Source organism: Dipodomys merriami, unplaced genomic scaffold, assembly GCF_024711535.1.
Source record: "Dipodomys merriami isolate MVZ:Mamm:240054 unplaced genomic scaffold, mDipMer1.0.p SCAF_143, whole genome shotgun sequence".
Taxonomy (NCBI): Eukaryota; Metazoa; Chordata; class Mammalia; order Rodentia; family Heteromyidae; genus Dipodomys; species Dipodomys merriami.
Genome location: NW_027202749.1, coordinates 396230 through 414403, shown reverse-complemented (window position 1 = coordinate 414403; position 18174 = coordinate 396230). Strand labels below are relative to the sequence as shown.

General features: G+C 65.8%; 1 protein-coding gene across 1 annotated transcript; it reads right to left on the bottom strand.

Annotated features, from left to right (window-relative positions):
- Positions 1-590: 590 nt before the first annotated feature.
- Positions 591-13495, bottom strand: Fgfrl1 (fibroblast growth factor receptor like 1). The gene is made up of 7 exons (XM_070021651.1): positions 13478-13495; positions 13040-13193; positions 3506-3778; positions 2384-2464; positions 1953-2237; positions 1218-1571; positions 591-1111 (listed from the first exon to the last, which is right to left on the bottom strand). The coding sequence occupies exons 2-7, from the start codon at positions 13125-13127 to the stop codon at positions 684-686; spliced, it is 1509 nt and encodes a 502-aa protein (XP_069877752.1). The 5' UTR covers positions 13128-13193; positions 13478-13495; the 3' UTR covers positions 591-683.
- Between the last annotated feature and the right edge of the window lie 4679 nt (positions 13496-18174).

The window sequence follows — 18174 nt, the reverse complement described above, 5'->3', positions numbered from 1 at the left end:
GGCAAGCACACATCAGCACACAGGTGAACCAACCGTTCACAGGCCAAACCCAAGTAGAAACATCATAATGAGGAAAAAGATGCACTTTCTTGTTTAACAAAATAAATTAAATATACGAGGCTTCAGCTCAAACTCTATAAAATTACAGAGGCTGGGGCTGCTGTGGGCATGGGGTGCGGGTACCTGGCCCTGCGCCAGGTCCCGCACCCCAGGACGGGCCAGAGTCCTCGCAGCCCAGCCTTCCTTCCATCATTAATATTATCTTCATTTCTTAAATATAAATAGCAGGAGGACGGGAGGGTCCCTTCTGGTGGCTACAGCCTCCCGGGGCTAGCTTCCTGACTGCACCCGAGGATGCTGGTAGAGGGCTGGCACGGTCACAAGGCTGGGCAGGGACACAGGGCAGCTGGGTGACCACCCTGACTTCCTCCTCACGGGTCTGGAAGGTTCCTTCAACTAGCACATCGCTACATGTCACTGCAGTCACGAGTCAAATCTTCCCAACGGCTCTCAGTGTGTGTGTGCGTGTATGTGTATGTGTGTGTGTGTGTGTGTGCACGCTTGGCAGTATGTCCATCCATATGGGCAACTATGTGTGCTTCCCTCCCTTCCTGATGCCTGTCTCTCACCCCGGGATCCACACAGCCCTCGAGGCACACAGTGTCCGGGGAGACGGCAGCTGTCTAGCACTGATAGTGGACGTGCTGGTGCTGGTGGACCTTGCCCTCCACGTGGGAGTGGGTGTGTGAGTGCATGTGTGTGTGTGTGTGCACATCTGTGTACAGCTTGGGGTACAGCTTGGGACCCGCAACTGGGCCTGAGCCCAGCAGGTGCTGGGGGGCGGCAGGGGGTCCGTGTTCCTCACACAGGCCCACGGCCAGTGCGGGCAGGTCCTTGTCACCCGCGCGGTCCCGGGCCGTCCCCGGGAGGCGGGGCCCCGGCACTGGGGGTGCAGGTGCCGGCGCACATGGCTTCTTCTTGGCTTGGCAAAGCCAGAGCAACACAGTCCCCAAGATGAAGACCGCTCCAGCTGGGATGCCAATGACCACAGGCCACGGCAGGCTTGTGGCCGAGGACGAAGGGGCCACCGGCGGCCCTGGCGGCTTGGGGTCTGTGGGAGAGGACGGGGAGTGTGAGGAGGTGCTGCAGACAGACAGGACTGGCTCTCGCAGAGAGCGCCCTGGGCCCTCTGCCGCCGTCCCCCCGGGGCCGCACACCTGGCAGCACGGTGAGGAAGGCACTGCGGAAGCTGTAGCCCATGGTGTTGGCGCCCAGGCAGATGTACATGCCCGCGTCGTCCTGGCGCGCGCGCGAGATGAGCAGCTTGTTGAGGTAGGAGCCATCCGGCCGAGACCACACATCGCCCGTGGGCAGCACCACGAACCTCTGGCCACCCACGTCGATGGTGGCATTGTGGCGGCCCTCGGCGCCGTACTCCACCCGCTTCAGCCACTGGACCACGGGCTTCACGTCGCTGCGCACCTTGCACTGGAAGGACGCGGTCCCTCCAAAGTCCACCGTGGTGTTCACGGGGTGTGAGCCCGTGAGCACGGGCTTCGAGCGGGTTCGCTCTAGGGCAGGGACAGCAGGTTGGATGGCTTCTGGCCCCACGGGCCCCACCTCCCGGCCCAGGCCCCGGCCCCAGCCCCACCGGGTCCCACCTCCCGGCCCCGGCCCCACCGGGCCCCACCTCCCGGCCCCGGCCCCAGCCCCACCGGGTCCCACCTCCCGGCCCCGGCCCCACCGGGTCCCACCTCCCGGCCCCGGCCCCAGCCCCAGCCCCACCGGGCCCCACCTCCCGGCCCCGGCCCCACCGGGTCCCACCTCCAGGCCCCGGCCCCGGCCCCAGCCCCACCGGGTCCCACCTCCTGGCCCCGGCCCCACCGGGCCCCACCTCCCGGCCCCGGCCCCAGCCCCACCGCCTGACCCTGGCCCCGGCCCCTGCTACTCACGGATCACGTCCACCTTGTACGTGGCGTTGATGGCGCCCACCCTGTTGGACACGCGGCACGTGTATTTGCCGCTGTCCTCTGGCCGCAGGTTCTTCAGACTCAGCGTCCATTTCCTCTTCCTGTGCTCGCTGGCCTCCGGCCGTGTCAAGGCCTGGTCATCCTTCATCCACATGATGTCAGGGCGAGGGTGCCCGCTGGCCACACACTTGAGCCGCACGGAGCTGCCCACAGGCCGGGCGATCACCCGGCGCCTCATCTTGGAGGGCTGCGTGAAGCGGGGCCGTGCTGTGGAGCAAGGCAGTGCCGAGGTCAGTAAGAAAGGGTCAGGGGAGGGCCGGGGGATGGCCACCACCCATCCCGGACAGACAGGGCCCCTCCCCTCCCCTCCCCCCCCCGTCCCGGACAGACAGGGCTCCCTTGCCCATGCTCACCCCATTGCTGGCTGGCTGGGTCCTCCTGACCCCCCGAGGTGCTCCCAGACCCCAGGTTCTCCTTCCCTGAACTCACATCATCTGCAGAGAGCGGAGGCAGTGGGTGAGGACACAGAGAGGCCTTGCCAGACCCCGGTGTGTCCCCAGTTGGAGCAGCCATAGCACAGAGGGCCCAGCCCCACCGCCAGACCAGCTGAACCAGGCCTCCTGCCAGCCCTCCCCCGTGCAGGTGACCCTGACAGGCTCGGGTGGACTGAGGGCCGCCTCACCGCCCCGGCTCCGGGGTCTGAAGGACCCCAGAGGGGAGGGGGCCGGGCCGGCCGGCAGCTGCGGTAACCCTAGCCCACATCAAGGGCCCGAGGGCCTGGTGCAGACATGGCTTGCATACCACCCAGTCCTCGTCCCCTTTGAAAGGACATGGGGCGGGGAGCTGCAGTGTTCCCATTCCACAACCCAGAGGGGTCTGTATTTGGATGGTGCAGGGGGAAGGGGGTGGGGCACTCTGAGGAATGTCCCCTGCGCTGGGCTGGGCCGGGGACCAAGGGCCAGGCCGACCTCCCCTGTGGAACGGCCCGGCTTGGCCCAGGGCCACACCAGGGGTCCAGGGAGGAGGGTGGGCCACGTCTGGTACCGCGCGGGGAGGCTGCGTCACCACGACACCTGTCTGTGCCCAGTGCCCGGGCCTCCTGCGTAGATGAGAACAGAAAGGCCGTTCGCTTCCCAGCAGCTCCTCTGAACTTTGAAACCTGAGCCTCAAAGTCAGGGCCGACACCAAGGCTGCGCTGCCAGCTCTGCCCTTCAGTGGGACCACCACCTAGAGCCTCCCTGCTGCCCAGGGGAAGGAGAGCCAAGCCGGGGCCTGGGGGGCAGAGGCCTGGCTGCCTGGGGCCTCGTCTGGAGGGAAGGGGTGAGGCAGGGCGCCTGAGCCCGTCGCAGGCTGAAGGGAGCAGCAGGCCAGCAGCTGAGCCGCGCACGGAGGCTCGTGGTCCTGGGCTGCGCTGACGCTTGTCCCCAGGCAGAGTCCCCAGGTGCACCTACCGCCCCTCCACCCACCCCCACACCTCCCACTCCACTCAAGCCCAACCCTGGCCCGGCCAGGGCCCTGGCTGTGAACCGACTGACCCATCACGATGAGGGTGTAGTTGACGCTGAGGCTGCCAAAACCATTGGTGGCCTTGCACACGTACACGCCCGCGTCCTCAGCCTCCACCTCCTTCACTTTCAGCCCCTGGGGCAGCACGCGGAAGCGGCTCCAGCCGCTGTGGATGGTGCGGCCATCCTTGGTCCACATGGTCAGCGGTGGCGGGTCTCCCTCCACCGGGCACTGAAGCCGCACCGTGCGGCCCAGCCGGGCCACCTGCCGCGGGGCCACCTTGTCTGCCATTCTTGGGGGGCCTGCAGAGATACGAGGTTCAGTCAGGTGGGGGAAGGCCTGGGCCTCACCAGGAAAGTGACCCAGGGAGGCCAGGGAGGCCAGGTCGGCCGCAGAGCCCACCCTGCAGGGGATTCCCAGGGTGGGCGGCCCGCAGCATTAGCGGCCACCTTGCCGAGGACGGTGAGGACTTGCCCAGAGGGCTCTGGACACAGTCTGGCTGGACAGTCCTTGGGGAAGTGTGAATCAAGAAAAACAGGGCCGTCTCCTGAGGGAGCAGATGAGGCTGGGGCTGGGGTGTGGGCGGGGCTCCAGATGAGGCTGGGGTATGGGCGGGGCCCCAGATGAGGCTGGGGCAGGGGTGTGGGCGGGGCCCCAGATGAGGCTGGGGCTGGGGTGTGGGCGGGGCTCCAGATGAGGCTGGGGTGTGGGCGGGGCTCCAGATGAGGCTGGGGCAGGGGTGTGGGCGGGGCTCCAGATGAGGCTGGGGCAGGGGTGTGGGCGGGGCTCCAGATGAGGCAGGGGTGTGGGCGGGGCTCCAGATGAGGCTGGGGCTGGGGTGTGGGCGGGGCTCCAGATGAGGCTGGGGCAGGGGTGTGGGCGGGGCTCCAGATGAGGCTGGGGCTGGGGTGTGGGAGGGGCTCCAGATGAGGCTGGGGCTGGGGTGTGGGCGGGGCTCCAGATGAGGCTGGGGCTGGGGTGTGGGCGGGGCTCCAGATGAGGCTGGGGTGTGGGCGGGGCTCCAGATGAGGCTGGGGCAGGGGTGTGGGCGGGGCTCCAGATGAGGCTGGGGCAGGGGTGTGGGCGGGGCTCCAGATGAGGCTGGGGCAGGGGTGTGGGCGGGGCTCCAGATGAGGCTGGGGCAGGGGTGTGGGCGGGGCTCCAGATAAGGGTGGGGCTGGGGTGTGGGCGGGGCTCCAGATGAGGCTGGGGTGTGGGCGGGGCCCCAGATGAGGCTGGGGCAGGGGTGTGGGCAGGGCTCCAGATGAGGCTGGGGCAGGGGTGTGGGCGGGGCTCCAGATGAGGCTGGGGCAGGGGTGTGGGCGGGGCTCCAGATGAGGCTGGGGTGTGGGCGGGGCTCCAGATGAGGCTGGGGCAGGGGTGTGGGCGGGGCTCCAGATGAGGCTGGGGCAGGGGTGTGGGCGGGGCTCCAGATGAGGCTGGGGCAGGGGTGTGGGCGGGGCTCCAGATGAGGCTGGGGCTGGGGTGTGGGCGGGGCTCCAGATGAGGCTGGGGCTGGGGTGTGGGAGGGGCTCCAGATGAGGCTGGGGCAGGGGTGTGGGCGGGGCTCCAGATGAGGCTGGGGTGTGGGAGGGGCTCCAGATGAGGCTGGGGCAGGGGTGTGGGCGGGGCTCCAGATGAGGCTGGGGTGTGGGCGGGGCTCCAGATGAGGCTGGGGCAGGGGTGTGGGCGGGGCTCCAGATGAGGCTGGGGCTGGGGTGTGGGCGGGGCTCCAGATGAGGCTGGGGCTGGGGTGTGGGCGGGGCCCCAGATGAGGCTGGGGCTGGGGCAGGGGTGTGGGCAGGCTCCTGGCTGGTCCTCACATGCTCACTCGGGGCCTCAAGGGGCAAGCCATGCTGCACCAGGCCCTGCACGGGCTGGGAACCACTCCACCCGCGTCAACACCCATCCAGCCCCAGCCCGGGCCCCAGCTGGGCCTGGGCAGAGGGGCTGGGATGGAGCGTGGCGGTCACCCTGGCCCCTGGCTGCCCGCAGAGGTAGCCTGCTGTTGGGCGGGAGGACCCAGGTATGGCGGACCTGAGGGGCTCCACAGAGCCACCGCCCGGCAATGCCTGCACACGTACTTTCCACAACCAGCTGGCGCTTCCTCGGTGGGCAATTATGCTGGCCATGCTGCTGCCCCGCGGCCCGGCCTAGACGCCACGGACATCCTCGGGTCTCAGGGCTGTTCTCGCCTCCCAAGGCCCAAATCACGTCTCTTCGAGCCCAGCCCATGTCAGGGGCCGGGGGCCGCCAGCCAAGGGTGGCCTAGTGGACTCCAGAGACACGCGTCTCCCACTCCACACAAAACCCTCCCCAAGCCACAGGCCAGTGCCAGCAGCCCCTGCCCACCTGCCTCCCCAGTAAGGGAGGGAGAGAGAGGTGAGCAGGGAGCTTCCCACCCACCGGTTCCCTGAGATGTGCTCCCTCGGTGGACCACCCAGGCGGCCGGCCAGGCCCGGCGCAGTCCCAGGCTCGGAGCAGGGGCTCCCGACACCCTTGCTGTCCCCCAGGGTCCCGCTGTAGTATTCCCAGGCAAACTCTGCCCACCACCTGTCACTGTCTGAAATTCCACCACTGGAGGCCTCCCGGGCCACAGGACACCTTGGGAGTGGCCCCTGTGGCCAGCCTGGTGCCTGGACCCCCTGGGCAGACCTCTCCACACATGCTAGCACATATAGGTTCAGGTTCGCACACATATTGCACACGCAGCTGCCCAAACAGTCTCGGAGGGACGTAACTGGAGGCCGCGTAAGGGCCACGCTAGCCCAGTACCGGCACCAGACGAGCCCAGCCTCGGTACCCCAGCCTCCTCCCTGTCCCAACCCCGAGGAAGGGAAGCCTGGGTGTGGGGCACACTGGGAGGCAGGAGCCCCGTACACGGTCACTTCCCAGCAGGAGGGCCAGATGGCCTGCTCCACACACTGTGGGGCCCAGGCTGGCGGCCCAGACGGTGGAGCTGGCCTTATCCGGCCAGCCTTCCCCCTCAGGGTCCGTAGCACCCCACTGGCTGTCTGGCCCCCGGCCCCCAGGCCTCCGGGAAAGGCCAAGGCAGAGCCCCAGTAGGAAGTTCAGGCCCCCAAGGCTTCTGGGAACATCAGCTACAGCGTGGCTGCTGCTGCTCTATATTTAGCTCAGAAAAATACAAGTCCCCATTGTTACACCTGGACAGACGTCCAACCCACTCAGCCAGAGAGGAGACCGAGGCAAAACGTGAGGCCCAGGCAGGAGGCGGATTAGCTGCCCTCCACCCCACCTCAGAGGAAAACAAGCAAGGAATGGAGACAACGTTGGGCAGGAGATGGGGCCTGCTGAAGACCCCTGCCCACCCCCAGCCCAGCAAGCCCCAGCCCTGACCAAGTCCAGCTCCGGTGAGGTGCAGATGAGGTGTGGGGTGGGGAAGGGAAGCTGGAGTGTGTTCTCATGCCTCTGGGGTGCAGAGGCTCCAGGACAGTACCCGGGGCAAGGCTGCCATCACCACCCTCAACTCAGGGAGGCCGAGAGTCAGCGCGTGCAACGCCCGTGGCTGCAGGAGGCGAAGGCCAGGACACAGGCCAGGAGACTCCCTCCCCTTCCTGGAGCCCTGCAGTGCTCAGGACCGAGACCCCAGGCCCACACAGAGATGCACGGGACCCAGCGGCTTCCACACAGTCCACAAAGCCCCGGCAGCTCTGTCTGAATGCCTAACTAGGGGAGAGGACGTGCAGGCTCCAGAGAGAAGGCCCATGGAGTCTAGGAACCCTCTCCCCTGCAAAGGGGTGGCCGCGGCACCAGGGTCCAGGCCGGCTGGGAGCCACAGAGGGAGGCACCCAGGGTTAAGTCCTAAGAATGGGACCGGCTGGTAGCCGGGGTGTGTGGCCTTGGAATGACCATGCCCTGCCCTGCCACACTGACCTTGAGCTCTCTTCCCAGAGGGGCTGGTCCAAGTGTGGCCACAGTGAGAAAGGACTGGGGAGCCACAAGGCCAGCTCAGGCCAGCTACACACAAGAGCCACAAGGCCAGCTCAGGCCAGCTACACGCAAGAGCCACAAGGCCAGCTCAGGCCAGCTACACACAAGAGCCACAAGGCCAGCTCAGGGCCAGCTACACGTACAAGAGTCACATGGCCAGCTCAGGCCAGCTACACACAAGAGCCACATGGCCAGCTCAGGCCAGCTACACACAAGAGCCACAAGGCCAGCTCAGGCCAGCTACACACACAAGAGCCACAAGGCCAGCTCAGGCCAGCTACACGCAAGAGCCACAAGGCCAGCTCAGGCCAGCTACACACAAGAGCCACAAGGCCAGCTCAGGGCCAGCTACACGCACAAGAGCCACAAGGCCAGCTCAGGCCAGCTACACACAAGAGCCACAAGGCCAGCTCAGGCCAGCTACACACACAAGAGCCACAAGGCCAGCTCAGGCCAGCTACACACAAGAGCCACAAGGCCAGCTCAGGCCAGCTACACACAAGAGCCACAAGGCCAGTTCAGGCCAGCTACACCCAAGAGCCACAAGGCCAGCTCAGGCCAGCTACACACACAAGAGTCACAAGGCCAGCTCAGGGCCAGCTACACACAAGAGCCACAAGGCCAGCTCAGGCCAGCTACACGCACAAGAGCCACAAGGCCAGCTCAGGGCCAGCTACACACACAAGAGTCACAAGGCCAGCTCAGGGCCAGCTACACACACAAGAGCCACAAGGCCAGCTACACACACAAGAGCCACAAGGCCAGCTCAGGCCAGCTACACGCACAAGAGCCACAAGGCCAGCTCAGGCCAGCTACATGCACAAGAGCCACAAGGCCAGCTCAGGCCAGCTACACGCACAAGAGCCACAAGGCCAGCTCAGGCCAGCTACACGCACAAGAGCCACAAGGCCAGCTCAGGGCCAGCTACACACAAGAGCCACAAGGCCAGCTCAGGCCAGCTACATGCACAAGAGCCACAAGGCCAGCTCAGGCCAGCTACACACACAAGAGTCACAAGGCCAGCTCAGGCCAGCTACACGCACAAGAGCCACAAGGCCAGCTCAGGCCAGCTACACACAAGAGCCACAAGGCCAGCTCAGGCCAGCTACACGCACAAGAGCCACAAGGCCAGCTCAGGGCCAGCTACACGCACAAGAGCCACAAGGCCAGCTCAGGGCCAGTTAGACTCAATTTGGTGAACTGCATAGTTTCGGGAATTTCTGGCTTGGAGAGAATCTCTGACAGGTATGGGCCTGGCTATGGGGTGGGGTGGCTACTAGGAGCTCCCGGCTTGGACCACTCCCCCATCACACGAGAAAAGTGAAGAGTTGTACTGAGAGGTTCTGAGGGAAGGCTGGGATGGGCACCAGTGGCTCACGCCTGTAATCCTAGCTGCTTGGAAGGCTGAGACCACCGTTCAAAGCCAGTTCGAACAGGGAAGTCCACGTGCTTATCTCTAATTAACTATCAAAAAGCCAGAAGTAGCCTTGAGGTTCAAGTGGTTACAGCGCTAGCTAGCACTGGACAAAAAAACCTCAGGGTCAGTACCTCACTCTGAGTTCAAGCCCCAGACTGGCACCGTGTGGGGAAGGGCAGGCACAGCTGGCCTGCTGGACCCCTGCGCATGGCCCCTTATTGGGGCCGATCGAAGTGGAGTCCACAGGCTGCGCTTTGTGTGGCTGGCAATGCCAATGGCCAAGGTAGTGACCAGACCCTGATTTTAAGGAGGGCTTGAGCCAGTGATAGCAGCCAGCTACATGCCAGTGCCAAGCCCGCCTGGAGCCCCATTCAGGGGTGAGAAATCCCCCCACAGACCCCAAAGCCAGCCCCCCAAAGGCCTCAAAGCCAGCCCCCCAAAGACCCCAAAGCCAGCCCCTATAGACCCCAAAGCCAGCCCCCCACAGACCCCAAAGCCAGCCCCCCACAGACCCCAAAGCCAGCCCCTATAGACCCCAAAGCCAGCCCCCCTAGACCCCAAAGCCAGCCCCCCTTATACCCCAAAGCCAGCCCCCCACAGACCTCAAAGCCAGCCCCCCACAGACCCCAAAGCCAGCCCCCCACAGACCCCAAAGCCAGCCCCTATAGACCCCAAAGCCAGCCCCCTTTCCTCCAGGAGGCAAGGCCAGGAATGGGGGTCTGAAGGGAGGGCTCAGGGGCCATCCTAAGACCCAAACGCCCACCCGATGTGGGGGCCTGGCTCTCTCATCCCTAAAGCCCAGCCCTCATAGGTGCACGCACGTGTACGTGCGCGTGCACACACACGCACACACCTCTGTGGACAGCTGGCTCCACACAGTGCCACAGAGGCCACACATGGCAGGCAGTGTCACCAGACAGGGCCCCCACCCTGGAAGGAGCCCCGTATACCCCCGCGGCAGCGAGGGCTGCCTGGGGCCCGGGAACGCAGACCTCCACATGCCAAGACACCTCAGCCCCAGCCCCAACCCACCACTCATCACGCCAGGGGGAGGACTGCTCCCCGGCAGACACTGACCCTGAGCCCAGAGACACCGGGACACAGCTCAGGGGTCCCCGGGGCTCTAGGGTGCCCACCGGCCCGTGGAGGGGTAGGCTGTCGGCCCTAGGCGGACTTCTCCCAGACCCAGAGGCCACGAAGCACAGCGGGGTCCTCGGTGCCCTGGAGCCAGCACGTGAACTGGGGCCCGGCCCGCCTCAGGGAGGGTGGGTGCAGCCCCAGAGCACTGCCAGATGGTGGTAGACAAGGAACCAATTCTGTGAGGGGCACCTGACCCTCACTGTGCCAGTCAGCATGCCACTGCCAACGCCACAGCCAGGCCTGGGCGGCGCAGGGTCCCCACACCAACCCCACAGCCAGGCCTGGGCGGCGCAGGGTCCCCCCCCCACACCAACCCCACAGCCAGGCCTGGGCGGCGCAGGGTCCCACCAACCCCACAGCCAGGCCTGGGCGGTGCAGGGTCCCCCCCCACACCAACCCCACAGCCAGGCCTGGGCAGTGCAGGGTCCCACCACCAACCCCACAGCCAGGCCTGGGCAGTGCAGGGTCCCCACCAACCCCACAGCCAGGCCTGGGCGGCGCAGGGTCCCCACCAACCCCACAGCCAGGTCTGGGCAGTGCAGGGTCCTCTCCATCCACTGTAATGGCCCCATTTCTGTCTCTGTGGCCTCAGGTCAGCTTGCACAAATCTCTCAAGAAATAAACAGTCTTGAGGAGAGGGGTCCTATTTTCTGCCAAGCTAGAACCCTTGGATTTTAGCAGCTTCCTGTCTGCATAGCTGCCTCCTGCCCTCCAAGGATCAGCTCTCCTCCTAGCCCCGAAAGGCCGGGCCCTGCCAAGCCCCCTTCCCTCCCCACGCTCTGCTCTGTTCCTCCCCAGCTGTCCTGGGCTGCGGCCCCACCTGGGAGGAGTCTGCTTGCTCCACCCGGGGGCAGCGGGACTGGGCACCTGGGGTGTGCCCAGGAACATACAAAGACCACTGCATGTGGCAGGCACAGGAGGTGTCTGTGCGGTCTAGGCGTGCCTTTCCCTTCACCCACTAGAACTACTGTTTGGATATGTCACCCGATGAGGCACTGGGGGCAGAGGGGGCTGCCTGGTGGGCAGGTAGCCAGCTACAGGGGCTGAGTCTCAGGAGCCACAGTCCACTGCCCCAGCACCGTCAGCAAACACTGAGCCAAGGCCAGGCAAGCCGAGGCCAGAGGCCTCAGCCAGGGAAAAACCAATATTTCCTCTAGTTAGGGCTATAACGCCAGGCAGGCAGGCAGGCTGAAAGGCAACTCTGAGAGCAGGAGGCCCATTGATTCCTGCACAAAGGATAAAGGCGTCTGCGGTCAGAACTTCTAGGCCCAGCAAAGACGACTTTGTTCACTGCTCCCTCCCGCACGAGGGGATGGTGATTTATTTTCCCTTCCAAGAGCGGGGGCCCAGATGTGAATGGAGACTGGTTGACCTGCCCTCCCCACAGCACCCAGCCTGGCCTCCACACATCCACCTCAGCCCCGGCGCGTACCGGGGCCGGCGGGGCCGGCGGGGCCGGCGGGGACAGGCCTCGGGAGCCTCCTCAGCCACCGTCACCAGTGCTTCCTCCCGCAGGCATGGCCGCACCCAGCAGACAGGACAGCCATCACCTGGGCTGGCTGTTTGAGTGGCCCCGGAACTGCCCTGCAGAGAGCAGAGGCAGGACCCCAGGAGCCCACGGCAGTCAGCGTCTGCGAAAGGCCTTTCATCCTAAGCCTTCTGAGTAGAATGGAGAAGGTCGTGTCCCATCTTCTCTTCAAGCTTCAAAAACCAATCTAAGTCAGACCCACCAAAATTGTGAAACTTTGGGCAAAGGGCAGCTTTTAAAATAGGATCTGAATCTAGGGACACAGAATTGCAGGAGCTGTGGGCCCCCCAGGGAATGGCTTTCAAAACTGCCCAGACCCCACTCCTGGTTCCCGGCTCAACCGAGGTCCAAACTGGGCTTGCTCTCCAGAGAAATGACTTCAGCTCACCCTCCCATCCGGGCTGGGCTCCTCCCCACCTTCTCCCAACCAGGGAGCCCTTGCCCTTGGGAGGGCAGCTCACTCCAGGCTGGTGCCGGCCACACTCTCCTCAGGCAGAGTCGGGGCCAGACACAAGGTGTGGCCTCTAAGCCACAGGCAGGGAGCGAGGGCAGACCTGGTGGGTCTCTAGGCTCCCCCCAGTGAAGAATCCGGGGTCTGCACGCCCATTTCAGCCGCTAGTCAGTCTTAAGCTTTGGCCAGAGACCGTGGCAGCACAGAGGCCTCCAGAGCCTCCCCGGACATATGGCCGGAGAACAGGCAGGTGCAGGGGTAGAGGAGCCTGTGGTCTGCAGGAAACGAGGGGGCTCGCCCAGCGTGGCCGGAGTGCCCGCATGCCCAGGACACTGCCCAGCCCAACTATGCCCGGACGGCCCCACCCTCCAGCCAGCCAGTCCCGGCAGGCGGCCGGCGCGGGTGTGGTGGCATAAGGCCCACCTGGGCGGCCACCCGCCACCCAGCACCCGAACGTGGCCATATAAGGCCAAGCGGGGCCTGGTGCGCACGGCGGGCGGCAGGGGCGGGTGCGGCGCCCCAGGGGACGGTGCTGAGTGGCCAGCACACCCAGGGGTGGCCGGACCGCAGGTCCCGCCTCGCCGAGGCTGCAGCCAGCGCGGAGTCCTGCCGATCTGGAACATGGCGGGCAGAGGTCCGCAGGCACACAGGCCCGGCCGGCCGCGGTGTCCTCGGCTGGGGCTGGACCCCGGGCAGGGCCCCCAGCGCGGTGCGGGCCGGCCTCGCCGTCCACAGGTGTGTCCAGGCCGGCCCTCGCTGTCCAGGATGCTCCTCCATCCCGGGGTCCCCGAGGCGCCTGCGCGGCCGGCCCGGGGTCGGGCCCCCCGGCCCCCGACGGGGTCGGCTGGAGCTGGACGGGGTGAGTCCCGACCCCGGGCCGGCCGCGGCGGGGGCCGGGGGGCCCCGCAGGCTCCGGGGCCCCATGCGCACCGACCGCGCCGCTCGCAGCCACTCCCGGTGTTGGCAGGAGTCCGCGTGGCCGCGGGACTGAGCGGCCGGTCCGGCGAGGCGCACGCACACCTGGGCCGCGGGGGGGGGGGGCGGCGGGGCGGCGCGGGGCGGGCGCCAGGACTCACCGCGCGCGGCGGCCGGCGGGGCCCCCAGCAGCAGCGGCGGCAGCAGCAGCGGCGGCAGCAGCAGCAGCAGCGCGGGGCGCGGCGTCATCTCGCCGTCCGACCTGGGCGGGGGCGCGGTCGCGGCGCGGGCCGGGCCGGGCGGGAGGCGCGGGAGCTGCGCGGATCAGAGCAGACAAAGGGTTCGCACGAATCGCCGCCGCCCCGCGCCGCCCCGCACGCCGCGGCCCTGCCCGGGACGCGACGCCCGCCGCCCCGCGGAGAACCGCCTGCGCCATGAGCCGACAAACTTGCGCCGGGGGCCCACGTGGGGCGCGGGGCGGGGCGGGGCCGCGGCCGGGCAGGAGCGGCGGCCGCGCGGGTCGACCCCCCGCCCCCCCCCCGCGCCCCGCCCCGCCCGGCCACCCCCCCCTCCGGTCCCGGGCGCGCCGCGGGGCTCACCTCCGGGGCTCGCCTCCTCGGGGCTCGCGCGGCCGGGTCAGGGCCCGGCCCGAGGGCAGCGCGCCGCGGTCACCGCCGCCCGGGGCGCCGCATCCCGCCCCCCGCGCCCCCGGGCCCGGCCCGGGCGGGGCGGCGCTACCTGGGCGCGGGCGGCTGGGGGCCGGGCTGGGGCGCGGGGCGCGCCGTCCGGGAGGGCAGGCGGCGGGGCGGGGCGCGGGGCCGGGGCGCGGGGCGGCGGGGCGAGGGGCCCGGGGCGCCGCGCCGCCAGGCGTCCTTCCCTGCGGGGCTTTGTCAACGCTCCCGGAGCGAGCGCCGAGCCGCCGCGCGCCCCGCCCCGCACAACTTCCGGCCAATCCGCGCGCCCCGGCTCCCCCCGCGCCCCGCCCCGCCCCGAAACTTTGCTCCAATCGGCGCGCGCGCCCGCCGGGCTCCGGGCTTAACCCTCGCGGCGCGGCGGCCCTGCGGGCGGGCGGCTCCCCGCGGCGCGCCCCGCCCCGCCCCGCCGCGCCCCCGGCCGCCCCGCCGCGCCCCCGGCCGCCCGGGCCCCGCCGGGCCGAGCAGGTGGCCGCGCGGCCCGCCCCGCACCCGCGCCGCCCCGCGCCGGGCTCCCGGCCCCCCGGCGGCCCCCCCCCCCCCGCCCGGCCTCGGCCTGGGTCGCGGCCGCGCGCGCCTCCCGCGTGCCCGGGAGCCCGGGGATCCGGGGAGCCCGGCCCGCTCCGGCGAGGGGGGCCGCCCGGCTTCACCTGGCGCCCCGAAGAGGGCGGGCCCCCCACGGCCGGCCGCGGCCTCCGGGCACCGCTCAGGAGCCGGCGCGCGGACACGAGTGGCCGGCCCACGCCGGGGCGAGGCGCGGCTCCCGGCCCAGGCCTCCCGGCTCCGCCAGGCGCTGGCCTCCAGACTCCCCCCGCCGCCACCGTGCACTCCTGGCCCAAACCTGCGTTCTCTGGGCGGGGACAGAGACAGACAGACGACAGACAGACAGACACACACAGTGCCCCCTCCACTAACCCTTTATCAGAACCAAAATTCATCTCACTGCCCCCAGCTTCAACGCAAGACTCGGGACCTTTGAGGTCCTGGGGCCTCCGCTTGGGCCGAATTCCCCCTCCCTTCCTCAGGGACCAGGCCTGGGCTGGGCTGAGCCCTCCCCCGGAGAGGGCTGAAAGGGGCTGAGAGCGGTGCCCCCCAGCCCATCCCTGGGCATCTGCAGGTGGGTGGAGGTGAGGACGGCTCACAGCCGCCTCTGACCCCGTGGGCTGCTGGGCAGGTGCTGGGGCTCAGGGTCGGAGGACAGAGTGGGCGGCCAGTGGAGAGGTCTGGGACTTGCGGGCCTTGAGTTTGCCCACGGGTTTGAGAGGAGAACCATCGAAGCGTGAAGTCCGACAGGTGTGCGGCTGGTAGGGGCAGGTGTGTAAGGGTGGAGGGGTCAGTCGCAGAGGGGCGGGGCTGTGGGCAGCTGCAGCCACCCAGGCTGGGCAGGGAGTGTGGAGGGTGTGCAGTGGGGGAGGGGGCGGCAGCCCTGGTCCCCTGGCCCCTTGGTCCCCTGGTCCCCCATATCCCTGGACCCCTGGTCCCCTGGTCCCCCATATCCCTGGACCCCCATATCCCTGGTCCCCCATATCCCTGGTCCCCCATATCCCTGGTCCCCTGGTCCCCTGACCCCTGACCCCTGACCCCCTGGCCCCCTGGCCCGGGCCTCGTGCCCTGCTTCCAGGTCTCTGTCCTCCTGCCTCAGCTCCAGGGCCCCGAGCCCTGGCTCCCGGTGCTCCTCGCCCCATCCCCTGCACCTGCCCTGCTCCAGTTTGCTCCTCTAGGCATGAGAACATGCTGCCCCCTGGTGGAGACATGGGTCGTGGCAGCTCCCAGGGGGACCTGCCTGTGGCTCACCAGACTTGGGCCCACACGAGGCCTGCTCGGTCCCCAGCCTCACCAATCCTGGAACCAGCACAGCGCCCCCGCAGCAGCCTCACTGCCCCTGGGTAACAGGACTGCCCAGAGCACAGAGCCAGACCACCCCTGGTGCAAAGCCTGCTCCCTCCACGAAAACCTGGGGTTGTGGCCGTTCCCTGACGGTCTTCCCCATGCGCCGACACAGGCAGGCCCCTAGACCCCTCCACAGCGTCTGAGTCCTCCCAGGAGCTGGAGCGTGGCTGAGCAAGGCAGGCACCACGTGGGGGCTCATCTCAGCAAACTAGAGAACAGAAGGGGACTGCACAGAGCCTGGAAGACTGGAGAGGTATCGAGGCCAGATCCACACTCTCCCCTGAAATAACCCGTGGTGAACATACATGAAAGCGATGTGGGAGCCCACAGCCCAGACAGAAGAGGTGGAGGCCATGCTGGCCTAAGCGTGCTCCAGGCAGAGCCGGGACCGAGGTGGAGGGCAGGCCTCCACAGGGCCCCCGGAGGGCTGTGGAACCCCATGCAGCACAGAGACACGCTGACTGGAGGGGAGTCCCGGAGCCCCGTGGGGCCTGGCACACTCCACAGCCAGAGCATGGCCTGGGGCTGAAGGGCGAGGTCCACTGGGGAAGGAAGAGGGGCTTGGCTCTGTGGGTGGGATGAATGGCCTCCACCGCCATTCCAGCCCCTCCTAACGAAGTGTGTGCAGGAGACTCAAGGGGCCACGTCGCACACTTGGGTAAGCCAGCCACGTCCCAGGGCCACCTGCAGGAATATGTGTGTAAGTAGCAGGGTCCTGCACAGCACTATGAGATGATAGAGGGGGAGAGAGGGAATGGGGGGACGGGGGAGGGGGAGATGATAGACCGGAGCCAGGCAGGGGGGGGGGGAGGAGATGGCACATGTCTGGGATCTCAGCAGCTGGGAAGCTGTTAGGAGGGTGGTGAAGGCCAGCCTGGGCCACACAGTAAGACTCCCCAGAAAAGCAATCACAACAACAACAAGAAAAGAAGGTGCTTCAGGAAAGACTGAATATTTGGGGGTATGGGGGGGACCTGCAGCCTTAAGGGCTTGTGTGAAAATCCAGTGCCTGAGAAGAAGATGAGATTGTTAGAATGTTGGAGAAGTCAGGATGCACGGGCTTGATGGCACAGATGCTTCCCAAATGGAACAGAAGTGCCCAGAAGGGTGGGACGAAGCCGCCATGGGCAGTGCACATGCCAGTGCAGAAATGCGTGTGAGACCGGAAGCCTGGAGGCTGGGGGAAAGACATGGAAGAAGAAAACACCCTAAGGAAAAAATGATCAGCCGGGCGCTGGTGGCTCACGCCTGTCATCCTAGCTACTCAGGAGGCTGAGATCTGAGGATCACAGTTCAAAGCCAGCCCGGGCAGGAGAGACCATGAGACTCCTATCTCCAATGAACCACCAGAAAGCCAGAAGTAGCACTGTGGCTCAAGTGGTAGAGCGCTCGCCTTGAGCTGAAGAGCTGAGGGACAGCGCCCAGGCCCAGAGTTCAAGCCCCATGACCGACCAAAAAAAAAAAAAAAAAAAAAGATCAGTTTTTCCAAAAGTGGAGAAAAAAATTAGTTACCAGGGGGCTGGGAAGGTGGCTCAGTGGTAGAGCGCTTGCCTTGCATTCATGAGGCTCTGGGTTCGATTCCTCAGCACCACATAAGCAAAAAGAAAAAAAGCCGGAAGTGGTGCTGTGGCTCAAGTGGTAGAGCGCTAGCCTTGAGCTGCAGAGCTGAGGGACAGCGCCCAGGCACAGAGTTCAGGCCCCACAACCGGACCCCCCCCCAAAAAAAAAAAATTAGGTACCAGTGGCTCATGCCTCTAATCCTAGCCACCCAGGGAACCAAGGTCTGAGGATTGCAGTTCAAAGCCAGCCTGGGGAAGGAAAGTCCATGAGATTCTCATCTCCAATTTGCCAGCTAAAAGTGACTGAGTCAAGTGGTATAGTGCTACCATGAGTAAAAAAGCCAAGGGAGAATGTGAGGCCTTGAGCTCCAGCTCCAGAATCGGTACAAAAGAAAGAGGGGGGAGGGGAGAGGGAAGGAGGGAGAGAGAGAAAAGAAAAAAGAAAAAGGCTTGAGCTCTACCACTTGAGCCACAGCTTCTGGTTTTCTGGTGGTTTATTGGAGATGAGAATTTCACAGATTTTCCCTGCCCAGGCTAGCTTTGAACCTTGATCCTCAGATCTCACTTTCATGACTAGCTAAAATTATAGGTGTGAACCACCAGCACCTGGCACCAGCACCTTAGAAACAAGGGCAAATCTGGGCACCGGGGGTTCACTCTTGTAATCCTAGCTACTCAGGAGGCTGAGATCTGAGGATCACGGTTCAAAGCCAGCACAGGCAGGAAAGTCCATGAGACTCTTATCTCTAATAAACCACTAGAAAACTGGAAGTGGTGCTGTGGCTCAAGCAGTAGAACATTTGCCTTGAACTGAAGAGCTGAGGGACAGTGCCCAAGCCCAGAGTTCAAGCCCCACGACCAACAAAAAAAAAGAAAGGAAAAAAGTCAAATAAAAGTCTTTTAAGACAGAAACCCAGACTACACAAGAATGGACACCCAATGTGAAAACTGCATGGGTAGCTATGGAAGACACTTTCTTGTTATTTAAGTCTTTAAAATAAAAACTGTCAAAATAAATAAATAAGTAATACAACTGTCTGACAACAATGCGTTGAGAGGTTTTTATGTAAATATTTCAAATGTACAACAGCAACACAGACTGTGGATGGAAATAGAAATATGAAGTTGCAACTCTTTGGTATCTTTGAACCACTG

Bases quoted from the DNA above. Each gene is read 5' to 3' on its own strand.
- Fgfrl1 (XM_070021651.1), bottom strand. From the start codon at position 13,127: ATGACGCCGCGCCCCGCGCTGCTGCTGCTGCTGCCGCCGCTGCTGCTG. The intron at 2,465-3,505 runs GTCAGTCGGTTC...CGCTCTCTGCAG, and splicing joins CTACACCCTCATCGTGATGG to ATGATGTGAGTTCAGGGAAG. The intron at 2,238-2,383 runs GTGAGCATGGGC...CTTGCTCCACAG, and splicing joins CCCAGCCAGCCAGCAATGGG to CACGGCCCCGCTTCACGCAG.